This window comes from Sciurus vulgaris (genome assembly GCF_902686455.1).
Source record: "Sciurus vulgaris genome assembly, chromosome: 10".
NCBI classification, from domain to species: domain Eukaryota; kingdom Metazoa; phylum Chordata; class Mammalia; order Rodentia; family Sciuridae; genus Sciurus; species Sciurus vulgaris.
The window spans coordinates 136,718,885-136,739,118 of NC_136470.1; the positions used below are offsets into that span (position 1 = coordinate 136,718,885).

The window sequence follows — 20,234 nt, forward strand, 5'->3', positions numbered from 1 at the left end:
ACAGAAGTTGTAAAGCAGATTTAACCAGAGTTATAAAGTTATCATTTAAAGGATTTTAAAACAGATGTTTAAATAAACCTTAATTTTTAAAAGGATGTATCCCAAGGGGGAATTTGATGGAATGTATGATTAATTTCTCATTTGCAATAAAAAGACAAGTAGAGAGCCATAACCCTCCACCGGACTTGGATGGAGGCAGTGCATATGTTATGTATGAACATATGTACTCCTGGGCAAGGCACACAAAAAAAGATGGTTATCTTCCTAACATCAAAAAGTCCATTTTATCATTTTAAAATGCTTAAAAGCCAGATTTAATTACCTAGAAAAAACTTCTAAAGCAAACATTTATTGTTCTACAAATATTTCAGTATTTAACTGTGATCCAAGTAAATACAATGTTAACTGAGATATACAAAGTAATTATGATCACAATACTACAAAACAGTCCATTCAGCTGCTATGGGAGTTAACTGTAGAGCTACTCAGCACATTCTTGAGGAGCAAGAAATACTTTATAAAGTAAGTGGAATCCAAAACAAACCCCAAAATACGAACAGGAACTGGCAGAAAAGGTGGAGAAGAAAGAGCACTTCAGGTTGAGGGAACAATTTTATACAGGAAAGTAAGGAGGAAGGAATAATTGAGGAGCTAGTAATCGCAAGAACCAATAGTCACATTTACTTTATTAATAAAAAAAACCATTCACTGAGTTCCTACTATATAGTTCTAGTCTTCTTACAAACATTGCTCCTAATATTTATGCTTTTCAATTATCATTACCCCCATCTGGAAGAAAAAAATTCAAGTTCAAAGAAAATAACTTGCCTTGTCAGGGAAATTTTTTAAAGATTTTAGATGATCAAAACAAATGACTTGTCTAAGTCACCTTTCCTTCTCAGAGATATTTAAAACCACATAAATTATAAATAATTGATAGCAATGCAAATAATACTTTTCCATAAATATATCAATGAATTTTGTCCACTGGAGGTATAATTGACTTCCCTCCCCCATAAAAGAAATCAATTTCGAATCTGCTATGCAATTCATGTCCAGATTCCTGGTAGCCTACATGTGCCTGCTTTCAGACTCTTTGAGCTACTTAAAACATCTTACTGGTTCCCTCATTAAGCAATGAGTTAAATAATACCTTTGGCATATGCTCATGTATATTTGTATGAGTCATGGTTTTGCCTTTTTGACAAATTGTCCTTTGACAACTTCAAAGCACAGGGAATCCAAATTCCAAAGCTTCCGTGCATCTGCAGCTGCACAGACAAGATTCTTTTCACTACACTACACTCGATACTGTTCTCCCTTTCTTCTTGACTGTTAGTTAATGCCCACATAATTTTTGCAATATCACTTCAAAATATCTCACCAAATTTTATACAGTCCACGTGATAAAACTTACTAAAAAGTCCAGTGCAAGGTACTTCATCCTCTCACTAACTTCTTCAGGTATCTCTAATGTCTTAGCTACCTATAGAATAAAAAGGAAAACAAGGTACCTTCTCCGATGCCAAGGTTTTTCAGAGTTGGGCAATCACCAGAAGATAAAATGAACCTAAAATCCATGCCATTAAAAACTCAATGAGGCATAATTAAGTTCAATTCCATTGGATAAACTATGATGATTAAAAAGTTTTGATATAATGAATCAGAGAAAAGTGGTGACCTGGGGAAGAACTTAGAAACTCTTGTTACTGATTTTGCTGATCATTCTTTTGTGTTATATTAACTTTCCTTTCTTGACCTCATTTTTTAAAAAACAATTACAGCCTGTTACTGTGAGTTGAAACTAATACCTACCGACCAACACTGAAACCCACAAATAGAAACTGGGTGGCAAATTTCACTGGAATATAAAATACCCGACAACATAATGGATCACTGTTACGATAATCATTCAATTCACAGGAAAACTGCAAAAGTTTTACTTTAAAAAGGAGAAATCCAGTGCACACATTTACATAAACATGTATTTGTCTACCTGCTTAACAAAACTGACAGTAGAAGTGTCTTTTGCATGTTACAATCACACATGTTCAATGTATACTACTTTCGAACCAAACATTTACCCTTCGCCACTGGTGAAAGGCAACAAGATCTCTTTACAAAGTCTCGTCTTTTTCAATAAATTTTGCATGAAAACATGTTATCCTGGCACCAAGTTGCCTGCTGTCACATTGGAAGTGTGATAAATGTTTAATGAAAACAACACCACACAGCTTGGTGTCAGACAACAGCTATCACACAGCCCTGCTTTGATCCAAACAGACACTTAAAAGGAGTTCTAAGTATGCTCAGCACCACAGAACACTATAACCTATATGCAAATAGGGGTAAATTAGCATAAATGACTTCCTGCTGCATAAGGAAATAAAAGGTAAGGGAAAACATGACAGGCTTTATAAGTATGGAACTGCTGTCAAAGCTCAGAGTCCAGCTTTCACAAATCACTTCCAACATCTTCTGCCAAACTCTAGGTAGGGGGAAAAAAACCTTATCAATGGGAATTTATGATATGAAACTTTAAGATGCAGACATTGGAGTGTTGCCAAGGTTAAAGCCAAAACTAATATATATCTATAAAGCCTGATTACTACATGGGACTAGTCTTCTTATACATACTATTTCTAGCACAGCTTTCAAAGAAACATTATCCCCATTTTACAGAAGAATAAACTGAATACTCAAAAGGAAATTCTTAGCTCTCTTAATAAGTGTTAAGCTTCAGAAAGTTATATAAAGAAAAAAGGAAGAATGAATAAATCAAGCATTTGACCAAGATATTCCAGAAGTCTAAATAGGACTTTTCTGAGAACAGTGTTCATCCAATAAAAAGCCAATGAGGAAATTAAGTAGTCTTTCATAGTAGCAGACCATAAAGGAGAATGCTAAATTATATTCTGACAGTTCTAAACTTACTCAAATTAAGGAGAAAGGTCCCCAGTGAGCCGCTTAGCCCATTTTGTACTGCTGTAACAGAATACCACAGAATGAAAAGAAATTTACTGATTCAAGTTTTGAAGGCTGGGCAGTCTGAGATCCAGGGGTTGGCATCTGGCAATGGCCTTGATCCCATGGCAGACAGGCAGAGAGGATGGGAGAGGGCTGGCAGTGGGGGAGAACAGCCTATGCTTCCTGGAAGGAATAAGCTCCCGCCATAACATGAATCCACTTTTGAGGTGAAGCCCTCAGGATCTGACCACTGCTTGAGGGTCAAGTTTCTAACATGGATTTTGGAGGACACATTGAAACCATTGCAATAGACAACAAATGCTTTAAACCAAATTGTTCTGACTAGTAATTTAAATCATGATTAAAAATAGATTTAATCTGTAATCCTGTAATCCAAGTGAAGTTCAAGGTCAGTCTGGGCAATTTAGCCAGACCTTGACTCAAAATAAAATAAATAGGGTTGGGGGTATAATTCAGGCATAGAGGTCCCTTGAGTTTAGTCCCTAACGGTGCAAAAAATAAAAGTATAATCCATCCAAAATTCTATCTTAAGGATGACACCATGATTTCAAAATAAATAACAGAATGTCACTGGTGGCTCTTCAAATATTCATTAACGATTTTTCGAAAAGTCTATAAAAGATGTTCTATAGTATTTAATAAACAATTAACTTATGACATTATAAGACAAATTATGATCATTCAAATGTTACAGAAATTTTCAGAACTATATCTGCTATTTGATAAAGGCTTTTCAAAATTACCTAATTTTATATCTTTTTAACTCCAATGTCTACTGAAAAACTCTCAATATTTAGCACATTGATTGTTGCTTAAATACTCCTTTTTCTCGTTTTTATTTTTCCCAATTTATAATTTTTTTTATTTTTTATTTAATGGTAAGATTTAGCTGCTTTACCATTACTGTACTTACTCTCCTTTCTCTGTGCTTTATAAATGTAAGTTTTATGGTCCATCAAAAAATATTTGATATTGACATTTTCACACTGACTTGATATAACAAAGATCCCCATGCATGGGCTGTTTTCTCACATGTGAAGAAGTATTTAGACTACTTGGCGTAAGATAAAATGCTCATCACTGGACTGCATAATCACTACAAACCAGTATGTAAGTCCTATTTAGAATGTTTGTGAATCTCCTCTCTCTACCCATACATTGTTTCAAAGTCATCTAGAGATGGTTAGTGAAACCGTCACTAAAACAAATTTTACAAAAAAATAGAAATTGTGAATAAAATTAAGCATAATCCTAAATAAAATGATAAAATACAGAGGTAGCAAAGTAAAAAAGGGAGAGAAAGGGGGGAAAGGAAGCACCAGTCTTCTACTAATGTTGGCTTCTCAATAATCATGGAGTACTTAGGATAATGTGCAATTGTTCAACAACTTGAGCTGGAAACCTGCCTCTGCCAATGTAGGCTCTATGATTATAAGCCTCAGCAACTTCTACTACAATGGAATATTAAGAGCACCTACCTCATCAAGTTATTAACTGAGATAACATGTGGCCATTGCTTAGCAAAATTCCTGATACTGAGAAAATACATTTAGAATTTAGATGCTTATCATTATTACCTCCACTGAGAGTCAAGCATTTTATTCATATCCCAAAGAGACTTGGATCATATCACTCCTTTACTTGAAACGTCACTGGCTTCCCACCATCTGAAGAACTCCAAACTCCACAACTTGCTATATTCCCTTGCTTGTCAAGTCTTTCCATGTGAAGTTCATCTCCCATGGAACATTCCTCCCCCTTTCTTCCTCCTTTCAGCATGAAAACATCAATTTTGAGAGCCCTTCTTTGACACACGGTCTAGTTCAAACCAATCAGCTTCCCATTTACAGGGATATTTGCAAACAGAACTGTGTCAAGAAGACTGTGAAAGCCAACATGCTGAGACTGGCCTGTGGCTTCCTCTCCACACTGCTTCTTAATTAGCAATAAGTGCACTCCCAGTTCAAGTCAGACATTAACAAATGACAACTCTTGAGCCAAACCCAGCAAGCTGCCCATTTTTGTAAATGTTGTTTTACTGGAATAAAACCTGTTAGTTTAGTATTATCCACGAGTGAAGTTCATCAATAGCCACAACAGAAGCCACACAGTTCAGAAAGCCTACAGTATTTACTACCTAGCACTTCACAACGAGTTTGCTGACTCCTGGGTTTGAGCTGTTGTTAGTTAGGTTTCGTTACTGATGGTCAAAAGCATCCTACCTGACACGAGGTTTCCACAGGTCTTTTTGCTTTCCCTACTGGAACACACATCTGACTTCACCATGGTTGCCTACATATCTTACCTCCTACGTCTGCTTGTCTTTCCACTTGCATAAAAGCTCCAAGTAGTTCTAGCACTATATTATGTCCCTAACACTAATACACTACCTGAAAACAATGGCATTTAAATACAATTGACCAAAAAAGTGAACAAATGAATGAATGAATGTTCACATTTGATAACCAATATTTATTAACTACTGATATGTGCATCAGATGCTCAGAATCATAAAAGAATATAAGTTGTGAATGGCTCCTAGAATCGGGTTTAAGAAATAAACATGTATATAAATAATAAATTACTGCCAGATTCAATGGCACATGCCTACAATCCCAGCAGCTCTGGAGGCTGAGGCAGGACACTAAGCAACTCAATGAGACTCTGTTTTTAAATAAAATATAAAATAGAGCTGGGAATGTGGCTCAGTGGTCAAGTATCCCTGAGTTTAATCCCTGGTATTCCCCCAAAAAAGAATGAAATTATGTCATTTTCAAGAAAACAGATGGAACTGGAAAGCATCATTTTAAATGAAATAAGCCAGACTCAGAAAGACAACAATCAAATGTTTTCTTTCATACGTGAATGCTAGAGAGAAAAAAACAAAAAAAAAAACGGGGATGTGGGGTGGGGAGGACCTCATGAAAACAGGAGGGAGACCAATAGATTGCAGGAAGGGAATTCAAGGGAGAAAGGGGAGAGAGTCAAGGGAGAAACTGGGGAATGAAATGTTAGGTTATGTGCATGTGTAAATATGTGACCATGAAACACACTATTATGTATAATTATACCTAAAGAACTTTTTTGAAAGTTTTAAAAACAACCCTTAAAACTAGTATAGAATTCAAAATTCTGTAAGGCTACAACCACTCAATGTATATTCATGGTTGTGAAATGATAGAATAACTTAATAGTGTTCTCCTCTTTCGAACCTACACTCAAATGTTTCAAAGATTTTTGAAAACCCAACAATCTAGGTAGGTTTCTGTAATGTCACTATAAATGTGGAAACACAGATACACACAGACAACTGTGAAATGGGTGAGAGAACAGCTTCACATCCTGTACTTCCATAAACAATAATTTTTCACAGAATTAAGATCTCAGGAAACCTTATCCCAGATTCTGGTTTAAATTAAAAATGAAAGCAGATAAAGAGAAGCACTTCTACACTGAAACTCTAAGGGAAACTTATTCACACAGATATTGAAAACCTGAGGAAGGGGGATAGATTCCAAAACGTCCTACTTCATAGACTGAAAGACCCCCAATGCCAATTTTGAATAAAACAAACAGGAAGATATAAACTTAAGCTGCTAACAACTTCAGTTTCTTTTTAACATTTGCTAACCTGACAAGCTATTACAAGTGGAATTCAGCTTGCAAATAGACAGAATCAGTATCGTTATTTTAATGATCTAACACACCTCTATACCCCTGTACCCAAATATTGCCCAAAACCCGATTCTGTACTAAAAATCAAACCACATGGTTCCCTCGCTGTTTCACCTTTATTCTTTCCCCTAACAGTTTTCAGTAATTTATTAGATATCTTTAATTACTAAGTTGTCTTCAAATTTTGAACACATATTCATGATAAGGAAATAGGATGTGGAATTTTCCTAAAGAATGATGTAAGTTTTTCCTTACATATTAAACTTTGATACTGCTGTCTGTTTTCTGCTTCTCGGACTTAGTATGTTTTTAAATGAAAATGAAAGTATGCACCGGACAAGCACGGTGGCACACACCTGTAATCCCAGTGGCTCAGGATGCTGAGTCAGGGGATCAAGAGTTCAACGCCAGCCTCAGCAACAGCAAGATGCTAAGCAACACAGTGACACCTGTCTCTAAATAAAACACAAAACAGGGCTGGAGATGTGGCTCAGCGGTTGAGCGCCTCTGACTTCAATCCCTGGTACCTCCCCTGCAAAAAAAGTATGCCACAAAACCATGAGTTGACTTTTCCTGATCCTTTCTTCCTTCTCTGCACATCCTCTCTCACTGCCTTCTTCCACTCTGACAACAACTGAGCTGCAAGGGTGGGAAGAGGAAGCAGCTAGAACAGGAAGACCTGGCTGTGTGCTGCTGGGCACCACAGCGCCCTTGGGACACGGGCTTTGCTCCCACTCACCCACGTTTACTGCTGTGTGCCTCTTTGTCCTTGCCCTTGTCCTTGTCCTTGTCCTTCTCCCGTTTCTCTTTGTCTCTGCCTTTCCGTCTCTCTCGATCCCGAGACCGGCTGCGGGTTCTTCTGTGACTGGACCTCTCACTGCTGCGACTGTGGGAACGTGGCCGAGGTCTTGACCTGGACCTGAGCAAGCACATTTTATTGAAGAAATTTTTAGTGCACATTCTGTATTTTTAAAAATGAATTATTTTAAAATTATTTGAAAGAAATGTTTAGTTTTAGTTTTGAACAACTGTGAAGCAAGCATCTGAAGATGACTTTCTATGAGTAGGTGCTCTCAGGTAAAATGACAACTGAGGACTGCTGCCTTACCATATTTAATACGATTCCACCACTTTCATGTCTTCATTCCACAGTCTACAAGTAACGTCTTTCACCTTGCTCTAAGGTGAGAGGATCATTTCTCTCGGCCTATGCTTTACCGCTTCTCATTTTCCTCCCCAACTTTCTGCCTTCTGCATTTGCCTTATCAATGGACAAGGTTGATACAATCTGTCATTTATTCTGTAACATAATTAGACCTATAAGTGGATCCTGAAAGTTGCAAATTACTAAAGTAATTATATCACTGCACTGAAGAGAATGCCTACTGTGAATATTTTTCTTCTGTACTTCAACATAATGCTTTCTTTTTTTCTTTTTTTATTTGACACTGGGGATAGAATCCTGGGGTACTTCACCACTAAGCTCCATTCCCAATTCTTTTTATCTTTTATTTTGAGGCACGGTCTTGCTAAGTTGCCCAGGCTGACCTCAAACTTGTGATTCTCAAGCCTCAGCCTCCCACATGGTTGAGATCACAGACCCAAAACAGTTTCTTAAAGGTTAAGTGCAATGTATAATCTGACATCGAATCATTGCTGTTTTCATTCTTTGTTACATTAAACTCTATTGATTTATCTCATTAAAAATGACATATGAGAAAATATATGTTGTCAACTCTGCAGGAAATTAAGGTTCAATCAAAAAGTATTCCCAAGTGAAGATCTTTTTGTTTGATTTTTGCTGTTGTTTTGAAATGGAGTCACCCTATGCTGCCAGGTCTGGCCTTGAAGTTCTGAGCTCGAGTGACCCTACTGCCCCAGCATGCTCAGTAGTTGGAACCACAGCACCACCACTCCCTGCAACAAATCTGATCTTACAAAGTTCAAATCATTTCTTAATTACTCACACCTACTCAGACAATGCAAAAGACTAAGTGTGCTTGATACAATATAAGTACAAAGCTTTCCCTAGTTCAGGAATCTCTGCTTCTTTGTCTATTTAACCTTGTTTCATTTCTGTTACAATAAGACTACTCATTTACTCTAATTCCACTTTCTCTGTATAAAATGGATGGGCAGGATACACTATGTGCTAAGAAGTAATGATTTCAGGTCCTGGTTACAGTCCAGATGAGAAAACCTATTCCAAACTCACAACGCTACAGAAAAGTAGGTTCAAATCTTCACCATGCAGGCTTAGGAACTCACTTCCTTAACAGGACTCCTAAAGCACAAGAAGTAAAATCAAGAATCAATAAATGGGATGAACTCAAACTAAAAAGCTTCTTCTCAGCAAAGGAAACAATAACGCCTACAGAAAAGGAGAAAATCCTTACCATATGTACCTCAGATAGAACATTAACCTCCAAAATACATAAAAAAGTCAAAAAACTCAACACCAATAAAACAAATAACCCAATCAATTAATGGGCTAAGGAACTGAACAGACACTTCAAGAAGAAGAAATACAATCAATCAACAAATATATGAAAAAATGTTCAACATCTCCAGCAATTAGAGAAATGCAAATCAAAACTACTCTAAGATTTCATCTCACTCCAGTCAAAATGGCAATTATCAAGAACACAAGCAGAGGCTAAGACAGGAGGATCACAAGTTCAAAGCCAGCCTCAGCAACTGCAAGGTGCTAATCAACTTAGTGAGACCCTGTCTCTAAATAAAATACAAAATAGGGCTGGGGATGTGGCTCAGTGGTCAAGTGCCCCTGAGTTCAATCCCCAGTAGCCCCCCCCCCCCCCCCCGGCAAAAAAAAAGGCAACAAGGAATGTTGGCAAGGATGTGGGGGAAAAGGTACATTCATACATTGCTGGTGGGACTGCAAATTGGTGCAACCACTAAGGAAAGCAGTATGGAGATTCCTCAAAAAAGTTGGAATGGAATTACCATTTGACCCAGCTATCCCATTCTTTGATCTATACCCTAAGAACTTAAAATCAACATACTACAGTGATACAGTCACATCAATGTTTGAAGCAGCTCAATTCACAATAGCCAAACTATGGAGCCAATCTAGATGCCCTTCAACAGATGAATGGATAAAGAAAACGTGGCATATATATGCAATGAAATATTACTCAGCCTTAAAAGAAAAATGAAATTATGGCATTTGCAGGTAAATGGATGGAGCTGAAGAATATCATGCTAAGTAAAATAAGCCAATTCCCCAAAAAAACAAAGGCCAAATGTATTCTCTGATATGTGGGTGCTAATTCACGATGGCGACAAAGGGCTAGGGAAAAAGAGAGGTAATTTGGACTAGACAGATGAGAGTGAAGGGGAGAGGAAGGTGCGTGGGAGTAGAAAGGATAGTAGAATGAATCGGGCACGATCACCCTACGTACATACACAATTACACAACCAAAGTGATCCTACACCATGTACAACTAGAAGAATGGGAAGTTATATTCCATACGTATGATGTGTCAAGATGCATTCTGCTATCATGTGTAACTAATTAGACAAAAAAGTTAAGATAAACAGAACCCATGAAGGCACTGGAGAGAGACCAAACAAGAGCAGGGATATTTTGCAGGGGCCAACACCTGGAGAAATGAAACAGCAAAGGGGAAGTTGCCAACACTATCAGCTTTGACTCTGAAGGGACACTTAAGTCTGCATCACGGAAAAAACTCCAATTTAGTCAGAACACTTTCTATACACAAAAATGGGAAGACTGCCTTGAGCAAGCCACTGTAACAGGTAAATGAGAGAGAAATTCTGTTTAAAAAAAAAAAAAAGAAGAAGAAGCCAAAGGAGGGACCCGAAAATTCTGTATGCAGACTCCATCCAAATCTCTAGCTGAATTCTGAATCAGCATATGAAGAGCAGACTCCAAATAACTAAGAATAAAACACTGAACCAAAATTTCAGCTATCCCCAGAGACAGAGAATTTTTGAAACCTTAATTTCAAACTTATTTTTAAGCTAATTTCCTGCTGAAACAAAAAATTAAAAAAGAGATACTGTTAAGAAGAATCTAACACAATTCACAGTATAATATCTGCCATGTCTAGGATAAAATCCAAATTACTAGACATTAAAAAACAGGTAAAAATGTGCTCCATTCTAATTTTTAAAAAAAGGTAGTGCACATAGGCTAACTCAAAAATGAATCGGATATTAGAACTAGCAGAGAAGAATTTTTAAAGCAGTAAAGCATAACTATGCTTGGAATGAATATAAAGCTAAGCAATCTCAGGGGAAAAAAGGAAGAAAAAAATAGAAATTCTATAAATGAAAAATATAATTTCTGAAATTAAAATTATGTTGAATAAGATGAAATACAAATTGATGAAAACAGGAATCTGTGTATCTAAAATTAGATCAAACAGAATTACCCAATCAGAAGAACAAGAAGGAAAAAAGATTTAAAAAAGAAAGACCTTGAGAGATCTGTATGAAAAGATTCAATAATCTAACACATTTATTTACACCCAGAAGTAGAAACGACAGAATGAAGCTGGTGTGTTGGCACACACCTGCAATCTCAGCAGTTCAGGAGGCTGAGGCAGGAGGAGCGAGAGTTCCTGGCCAGCCTCCACAACTTAGTAAGACCCTGTCTCAAAACAAAAAATAAAAAGGGCTGGGATGTGGCTCAGAGGTACAGTGTCCCTCAGTTCTGTCCCCAGTGATGATCAGAAAGAAGAGAAAGAGAGAAAATAATGAGCAGAACACTATCTAACTGATGGTCAAACATTTTTACAAATTTAGTGAGGGAACAATTCAGAGATTCTAGAAGTTCAACAAACTCCGAGTAAGAAAAGCATGAAGATCATGAATAGGAAAACTGATGATGACTAGACTGAAGGTGAACCAAACTCTTGAAAACATCAGAGAAAAAACACATTACCTACAAGGGAGCAAAAACACGACTTACTGTTGCGGCCTTTTTGTCATAAACAACTGGGATCAGAAGACAGCTCAATGACATTCTTAAAATGGTTGATGTTATGATGCAGCACTGGAGTGTCCCCCAGAAGTTCATGTGTTGAAGGCGTGTTCCCCAATGTAGTCACGTCCAGAGATGGGACTCTGGGGAGGTGAATGCATCTCGAGGGTTCTACTCACACCATTGTATGAATCCACCTGATGATAATAATCTGAATGGACCACGGGAGGCGGCAGAAACTGCAGGCAGGTGGAGCCCGAGGAGAGGAAATAGATCCCCAGGGGCTGCCCCAGGGACTCTGTCTTGTCCCCCAACCCTTTATCTTTTTTCCCTGTCTCCCCAAACCGAGCAGCTCTCTTTCACTACATCTTCCAACGTGACGCTCTGCCTCACCTCAGGCTCATGGTGTGAGCCAGTCAATGGGGACTGGAAACTCTATAACCTTGAGCCAAAATACAACTTTCCTCTTCTAAGTTGTTTGTGTCAAGTATTCTGGTCACAGTAGGGCCAAACCTGACTAATGGTGAAAGGGGAAAATAAGTAAGACCAGTTTTTATATCCCAGAAAAACACCTCTCGAGAACAGTAATAAAGGGCCGGGGGTGTACGCAGCTCAATGGCAGGTGGCCCCGTGGCCCTTGCAAGGCTGTGCATTTGACACCTGCCACTGGGGGGAAAATGAATTTAAAACAAGGACATTTTAAAGATAAAAGAGTAAAAAATAAACATCCACAGTGGCAATGCTTTATAGTAAACCCTAAAGACGCTGCTGCAGGTTGATGAAAAAGAACAGATGGAAATTTGGATGTTTGGAAGGAAAAAAGAAGAATAGCTAAAGAGCTGATGATAAACTACAAAGGATTCGTAAAAATAATAATTAATCCAAAAGGAGGCTGGAAAGAAAGTATAGAGAAACAAAAAACATAGGAGACAAACATAAAGTAAAGAACAAAATGGTAGACTTAAATCTTGAACTAAACTTCAGAAACTGAGACTATTACCAGAAATGAAAATGAATATTTCATGATGATCAAAGGGTCAATTCATAGTTAGGAATACACAGTATGTTTATGTGACCAAACAGAATTAAATTAGAAAGTAAACAATTGGACAGGTAAAAACTTTCTAGATATATAGAAACTAAATAATATACTTTCAATTAATTCATGGGTAAAGAAGAAATCACATGAGAAACCAGAAAATATTTTAAACTAAATGACAATGAAAATACAACATGAGAAAGTGTGTGCTATGGCAAACACAATATTTAGAGGGAAATTAATAGCTTTAAATGTTTAGGTATCAAAAGAAGAAAGGGACAAAATCAATTACCTCACATTATTCCTTCTGAAGTTACAAAAAGAAGAGTGAAGTAGGTTAAAGGAAGGAAGCATTTAAAGAAAAGAGCAAGAGTGGTGAAACAAATAGAAAAAGCTAACAAAACCAGAATTTGGTAGGTTGTAAACATCAATGAAATGAATGAATCCCCAGTTAGACCAATCAAACAAAAAGAAAACAGTAAGAGCAAATCACCAAAGAATAATGGAGGGAGGTAGCACAGGGAGCCAAGGCAGTGAGGGGTCCTGATGTGCACTCACAGTAGCAAAGAGAAGCACCTGGGGGTGGGTGAGCAGTGAAAGGGTCTGTTCTGCCTCCGCTATTGGCATCTCCCTTTGAGCCCAGAGCAAGCCTGCTTCATCAACCCACAGACATCTTTTCCAATGTGATTCTAAGAAGTTATAGTAATTCCTGTCTCCAGTGAATTTAAGTTTCTAACCATTTTCTCTTCAAGATTCTTTGAAAACTTTTCTTGATTCTTTGACACTTTTTAAAATTCGGACACAACTATCATTCCACATCAATGTTTTATAATCGCAACATACTGTCCCTACAGATGCTTTCCTATTGTGATTAAATCTTCTATTACATGTGGATATGCTGAAATTAAATGGATTATTCCTAAAATCTTTGAACAATAATCCATAAAAAATTAAATTTTTCTCATTAAAAGAAAGAATAACAATAAAAACAGGGCAAGACTTTTGTGTTCTCACCCAATGTATACAATATATGTATTCAGACATACAGTATACTACCTTAATTTTATTAATGAGATTCTGGTCATCAGTTGTGGAAATTCAGTCAGGTAAAGATAGTGAAGAGATAAAGACAGTCCTTACATGATGATCAAGGGTCAATCCAAAAAGAAGATATAACAGTTGTAAAGGTATATATGCCCCTAATGCCAGAGCTGTCAATTTATAGAACAGATATGATTAGATCTAAAGGGAATGATAAGATCAGATAAAATAACAGGAGACTTCAACACCACATTTTCATCAAAGGACAGATCATTCAAACAAAATTAATATTAAAAAAAGTACAGTTAAACTATACTATATATCAATTGGATTTATCAGATAATTATAAACCATTTCAAACAACGGTTGGAGAATATAATATTTTTATCAGCATATAGAATATTCTCCATAATAGACTATATATTAGGTCACAAAACAAATCGCAATTTTTTTAAAAAAATCAAAATCATAATATCATCTCTGACTACAATGCAATAAAACTAGAAATTAACAAAAAAAACTTCAGAAACTATAAAAATTCATGGAGTTTTAATAACATGCTACTGAATGAAGCATTGTTTCAATGAATACAAAATCACAATGAAAATTTTAATATTTCATGAAGCAAATTAAAATAGAGATAACGTACCAAAACTCATGGGCTATAGAAGTAAGCATAAAGCAATAAACACCTACACCAAAAACTAAAAACATTTCAAATAACCTAAAGATGCAAACCAAGGACCAAGGAAAACAAGAACAAAACAAACCCAAAATTAGTAGAAAGAAAAGGATAACAAAGGTCAGAGCAGAAATAAAATAGAAACTAAAAACAACACAAAAGATCAATGAAACAAAAGAGCTGAGTTTTTTGAAGGGATAAAGTCAACAAATCTTGAGCTAGATTGAGAGGAAAAAGAGAGAAGACCCAAATAAATAAAACTAGAGATGAAAAAGGAGGCATTACAACTGACACCGGACAAATTGGAAAAACTAGAAGAAATGGATAAATGTCTGGGCACACATAACTACTGAAACTGAAGACACAACACGGAAACAGAGCAATGGCGAGTAGACATGGGGTCAGTGGAAAAATGCATCCCCGACAAAGATGGCACCGGGCTGCAAAGGGAGGGAGCCTTCCAAACTCCCTCTATAAGGCCGGTGCTGTCCTGATGCCAAAATCAGACAAGGGCACAGGAAGCAAAACTGTACGCCGACATCGCTAACGAACTGAAACACACAAGTTTCAAAGCATTACTAGGAAATCGAGTCCAATGGCACATCAAAAACATCATCCGTCATGATCAAGTTGGATCTATCCCAGGTATGCAAGGACGGTTCAACATAAGCACATCATAATGTAAAACATCACACCAACAGAATGAAGAATGAAAATCACACCATCATCTCAGGAGATGCAGAAAGAGCATCTGACAAAATTCAACTTCGTTTCATCAAAGAAACTCCAAACAGATTACACCCAGACGGACATATCCATAGCCAAAATTTCCCAAATGGGGAGAGGTTGAAGGTGCTTCCTCTGACACCTGGAGCAAGGCAAGGACATCCTCTCATCATGCTTATTCGATAGGGTACTGGGGGTCTTGGCCAAAGCTAATAGGAAAGAGAAGGAAACAAAAGGCACACAAATAGGAAGGCAGGAAGTCAAATCATCCCCGTTGCAGATGATGTGACGCGGTCTACAGAAAACCCTGAAGACTGCACTAAACCCCAATGGGTGAACTCAAGAATGTTGCAGGGCACAAAGATCAGCATACAAAACTCAGTGGCATTTTAATACACCAGTAATGAGATTGCTGAGAAAGAAATCCCATTCACAGTAGCTACTAAATAAGACAAACCTAGGACTAAATTTAACCAAGGAAAATGAAAGAAATTAAGAAGACACACACCCCCCAAAAAAGGTAAGACTTTTCATATTCAAGGATTGGAAGAACTAATACTGTTAAAATGTCTACATTTCCCACAGGGATCTAAAGATTCAATGCAATCACCATCAAAATACCAATGACATTCATAGAAAATGCAATACTAAAATCTATATGAAAGCACGAAAGACCCTGAATAGTTAAAGTAATACTAAACAAAAAGAACAAAGCTGTAGGATTACAATACCTGATTTTAAGACATACTACAGAGCCACAATAAGCAAAACAGCATGGTACTGGTATAAAAACAGACACATACCAATGGAACAGAACAGAGAGCCCAGAATTAAGCCCATACATCTATAACCATTTGATTCTCAACAAAAGTACCAAAAAATATTAATTGTAGATGATAGTCTTTTCAATAAATGATACAGGAAAAATTAGAATTACAGATTCAGAAGACTGAAGCATGAAGCTCTCATCCTATACAAAACTCAAAGTGGATCACAGACCTAAATCTAAGACATGAAATTCTAAAATTACTGAAAGAAAATATCAAAACACTTTAAGGCAGTGATATAGGTACTGATTTTCTGGATATGACTCCCAAAGTATAGGAAACAAAAGGAAAAACAGACAAATGGGATTACATCAAACTAAAAATCTTCTGTACAACAGTGGAGACAACATAGAGAATGGAAGAAACTATTTGCCAACTATTCATATGACAGATTAATATCTAGAATATATAGGAACTTTAAAACTTCACAACAAAAAAATAACAAATAATCCTATTTTAAAATGAGCAAATGATTAACTAGATACTTCTCAAAATAACAAATGTAAATGGCTAACAAATACATGAAAAACTGTTCAATATCATTAGCCATTAGGGAAATATAAGTCAGAACTGAAATAAGATATCATCCCTTCCTAGTTAGAATGGCTATTATCAAAAAACAAATGCTGGCAAGGATATAAAGAAAAAGGTACTCTCACAAACTATTGGTGGGAATGTAAACTAGTGTAACTGTCTGGAGAAACAGTATGGTCGTTTCTCAAAAAACTGCAAGTGTATCTACCACATGATCCAGCTATCCCACTTCTGGGTATATATCCAAAGGAAACAAAATCAGCATAGTGAAGAGAGACCTGCATGGCCCATGTGTAGTGTACTATACACAATACTTAAAGAACTGACCTAGGTGCCCATCAACCATGATTGAGGAAAATGTGAGACACATATAGATATATACATACAGAATATTTTTCAGCCCTATAGAAAAATTCAATTAGGTCATTTGCAGCAAAATGTATAGAGCTAAAGGACAATATGTTAAGTGAAACAAGCCAGACTCAGAAAGACAACCACTGCTTATGGTCTCATATGGTTACCTGAATGTAGAAGAGTAGTTAGCACAGGCTGCAAGGGGGAAGGGGGAGGTAAGGGAGGTTGGAGTTGGTCCATGCACACTGTGTAAATGCAGTAAACTCCACTAACCTGTACAACTAATAGATGTGAATCAAATTAAACTTTTAAAGGGTAAGTTACTTTAAACTCCAATAAACTTTCTTTTTTGAATAAATATCTAATATAATTTTTCTTAGTGCTTTGCCTCTTTTGCCCTGAAAAATACAGAGTTGTACAAAATGTACAATCACTTACAGATTACAGATGAGGTAGGATTTTGGTAAAATCATTTTTTGTGGTACCCTCGGAACTAAATGTATCTGTTATTAAGATACTCAAATTATATAAATATTAAGTTAAAAAGTAATTCCTCAAACAATTGATTTCCTCTCTGAGCATTTGTTTCCTCTCTCTGCAAAATGAGAGTAAGATGAGAATAGTAACTCCCTTACTGTGAAGGTTAAATAATAGTACATAAAAAAACTGTGAGCTACTGGACAAGTGACTTAGAGGAAAGGCAAGCACTGAGAACGAACAACTGAGGGGCATACTGATGTGGGTGACTTTGTAAGATCCGAACCAGAAGCATATGAAACACGTTTCCCTCATACCACAACTAACCCAATAAAGAGCAGTATTCTGATTTTGAGAGACTTTTAAAATCTTAAATTTGGTTTAAGTGTTACTCAAATTTCACTGCATTTCTTTGATATAGTAAGGTGAATAATAATCTGAAGGGCTAAAATCCAGGTCTTCTCAACAGGTAACCCTCAGCAGCTATGAAGAGGAAGACCAAATCACCTATCATCCAAGCCTTCGAGCCTCTTGAGAGTAAAAGGGGATCTTTTGCAGCATTAAGAGGTGGTATAAGAACTGGGCTAATGAGATACTGGCCTTCCCAAAGAAACCAGAATGCAATCGCTCTACTATCCCCAAGGTAGTAAAGCTACAGAAAGTGATTACTAAGGCCTTCTATCAATAAGCACCCAACCCAACCCCCGTTCAGCACCTGCTGTCCCACTCTCTCCTCCCAACTGAGCCAATTAATGCTGCAAAACCCTTATCTCCAAAGCTCTCTACACTTTTCCCCAACACAAAGACTACACTGTGAAAAGCATATGCCTGCCACTCTCCAAAACTGTCTTGCTCCTGTTTACCCTATGCCATGCTGCAAGCAACCCACGCTACTCTAGAATCATCTCCTGCAAATGTTGCTGCTATTGTGCTGTGAGCTGTGATGGCAACAGCGGTTTATAAGTTTAGTCACACATGACATCAAATTTAAAGAAATTACTAAGTTTTAAAACAACACAATATGCAATATAAGCTACTGCACCTTTCCCCACCAGTCTTAAGGTTCATTTTTTAAAATTCTCATACTATAGGACTCTTAATCTGCCTTACAGGTTGCAAGTGGTAGAAAGTGAATCTAGAGAAAATACATGGGAGAAAAGACTGCAAATGCAAACAGACAAACAAAAACAAAATTACTAAAGGTGGTTAAAATGGACGAAAAATTGTTATGATGTCAGTCATCATAACAATTACTTTTACACAGCTGTGAAAAAGACTCACATCCTGGATATACAAACAACCCCATTTACAGTAAACAGCTTTACTTACAAATTTGAAAGGTCCCCATCAAGAAAATAACAGATGAGAATAAAAAGATGTCCTACCTTGACCAAACAAAAAGTCAAAGAAACTATATTAAAATTTAAGATGTTATTTGTCCCTGGTTCCTTAAATAAGTATTTTTCTGATAAATCACTCTAGAAGTCTCTAGAGTACCAAAACCAATATGGAGATATATTATAAGCAAAGAACCATTTGATAAAAAATGTGGCACTCTAGAACACACAATATATAAGCAATAAATGGACAGCAGGATGTCCTATTATACCAGATAAATGCTTTCAATATCTACAGAATAAGAAGAGTCTCTATAACGTCCCTACATAAAATGAATTACTGTCCTCAAAAACCAATTTGTCAAGTTTCTTAATTGGCTAATAAGTTCTAAACACATGTAATCAAAACAAATATCCTAATATTTTATCTTTCAAAAAAATAGCTATAGTGTTTCAGGTAGTCTCTTAAGTTTAGTCCTATACATAAAGACAATCTTTACCATAAAATAAAACTAATTAAAATTAAATAAAATGATTACCCACTGAGTAAAAACTAACATGGATTCCTGTCAGGATGACGTTGTGAACATGGGCATCTAATATTATTCCCTACCAAAACCCGATTAAAACCACAACAAGGAGAATTTTTTTGAAGAATCTACACTATGGAAAAGGAGATACTGGTAGGTGGATCACTGGTGAAAGAAAACCAGAAAACAAAGAGCTAAAGTAACGGCCTCTGCAAAAACAAAAGAATGTTAAGGGTACTGAACAGAGACCCAGGCATCACCACTAAAGTGCCCGCTAATTACAGAAATACACTTTACTGAACTAATAAACAAAACGGTGCCATTCACGAAAACTTACAAGCCCCAAACCTTCAGGACATCCACAGAACTGTTACTACAGTCCAGGAAATTTCTTCACATCATCATGAAGAAAAAGGAGGAGGAGGAGAAAACAACTAAATATTCATACAAACCACTAGAGAAAACAAAGTTAGAAACAAAAATTTCAGGGGAAACATGCAAATATGCCCTCTTTAAAAAAAAAATCACAAAGCAGAGAAGGGTTCCAATGTGGACGGCAGGGGTCTCCCCGGACGCTGCATTGGGCAAAGGTCACGGAGTCAACATGAACACAGCCAGTGTGAGAGGTTGGGCACCACCTCGGATGGTACACAGAATTTCAAACAGAGAAGATTAAATGTTGAAAGTTCATACTTTGCAAGACTGCTAAATTTTGTCAAGTGTGATATTTCAACTATAATACACAAATCAATAACATCTAATGTGTCACCTTTTTTTTTCAGAAGGGAAAAATGTTCACTAAACCAGCATGAAGAAATGATGTGTGCAAATTTTAACATATATTCATAAGTATTCTGTGCATTCTATCTACCTTGCATCAAAAAGTTTAGTAACAAATTATTTTTAAGTAATACCAGCACAATTTTCTTGAAACAAAGCTTCACATGATAGTCACACCCCACTTTTTTGCAAAAAAAATTGGCATAAAATCTGCTGTGATTATGCAGTGAAATACAGTAACTCTGATCAAGCCACTAAGAAGAGAGTCAAGTTGC

At 36.6% G+C, this 20,234-nt stretch overlaps 1 protein-coding gene across 3 annotated transcripts in view; it reads right to left on the bottom strand.

Moving 5' to 3' along the window:
• Window positions 1-20,234, bottom strand: part of RSRC1 (arginine and serine rich coiled-coil 1) — a 362,234-nt gene that overhangs the window by 268,274 nt on the left and 73,726 nt on the right. For all 3 annotated transcript variants that reach the window (XM_079100402.1, XM_079100401.1, XM_079100403.1), the window contains exon 4: window positions 7,403-7,582. In XM_079100402.1, coding sequence (XP_078956528.1) covers window positions 7,403-7,582 — 180 coding nt within the window. The remainder of the gene's footprint in view (window positions 1-7,402; window positions 7,583-20,234) is intronic.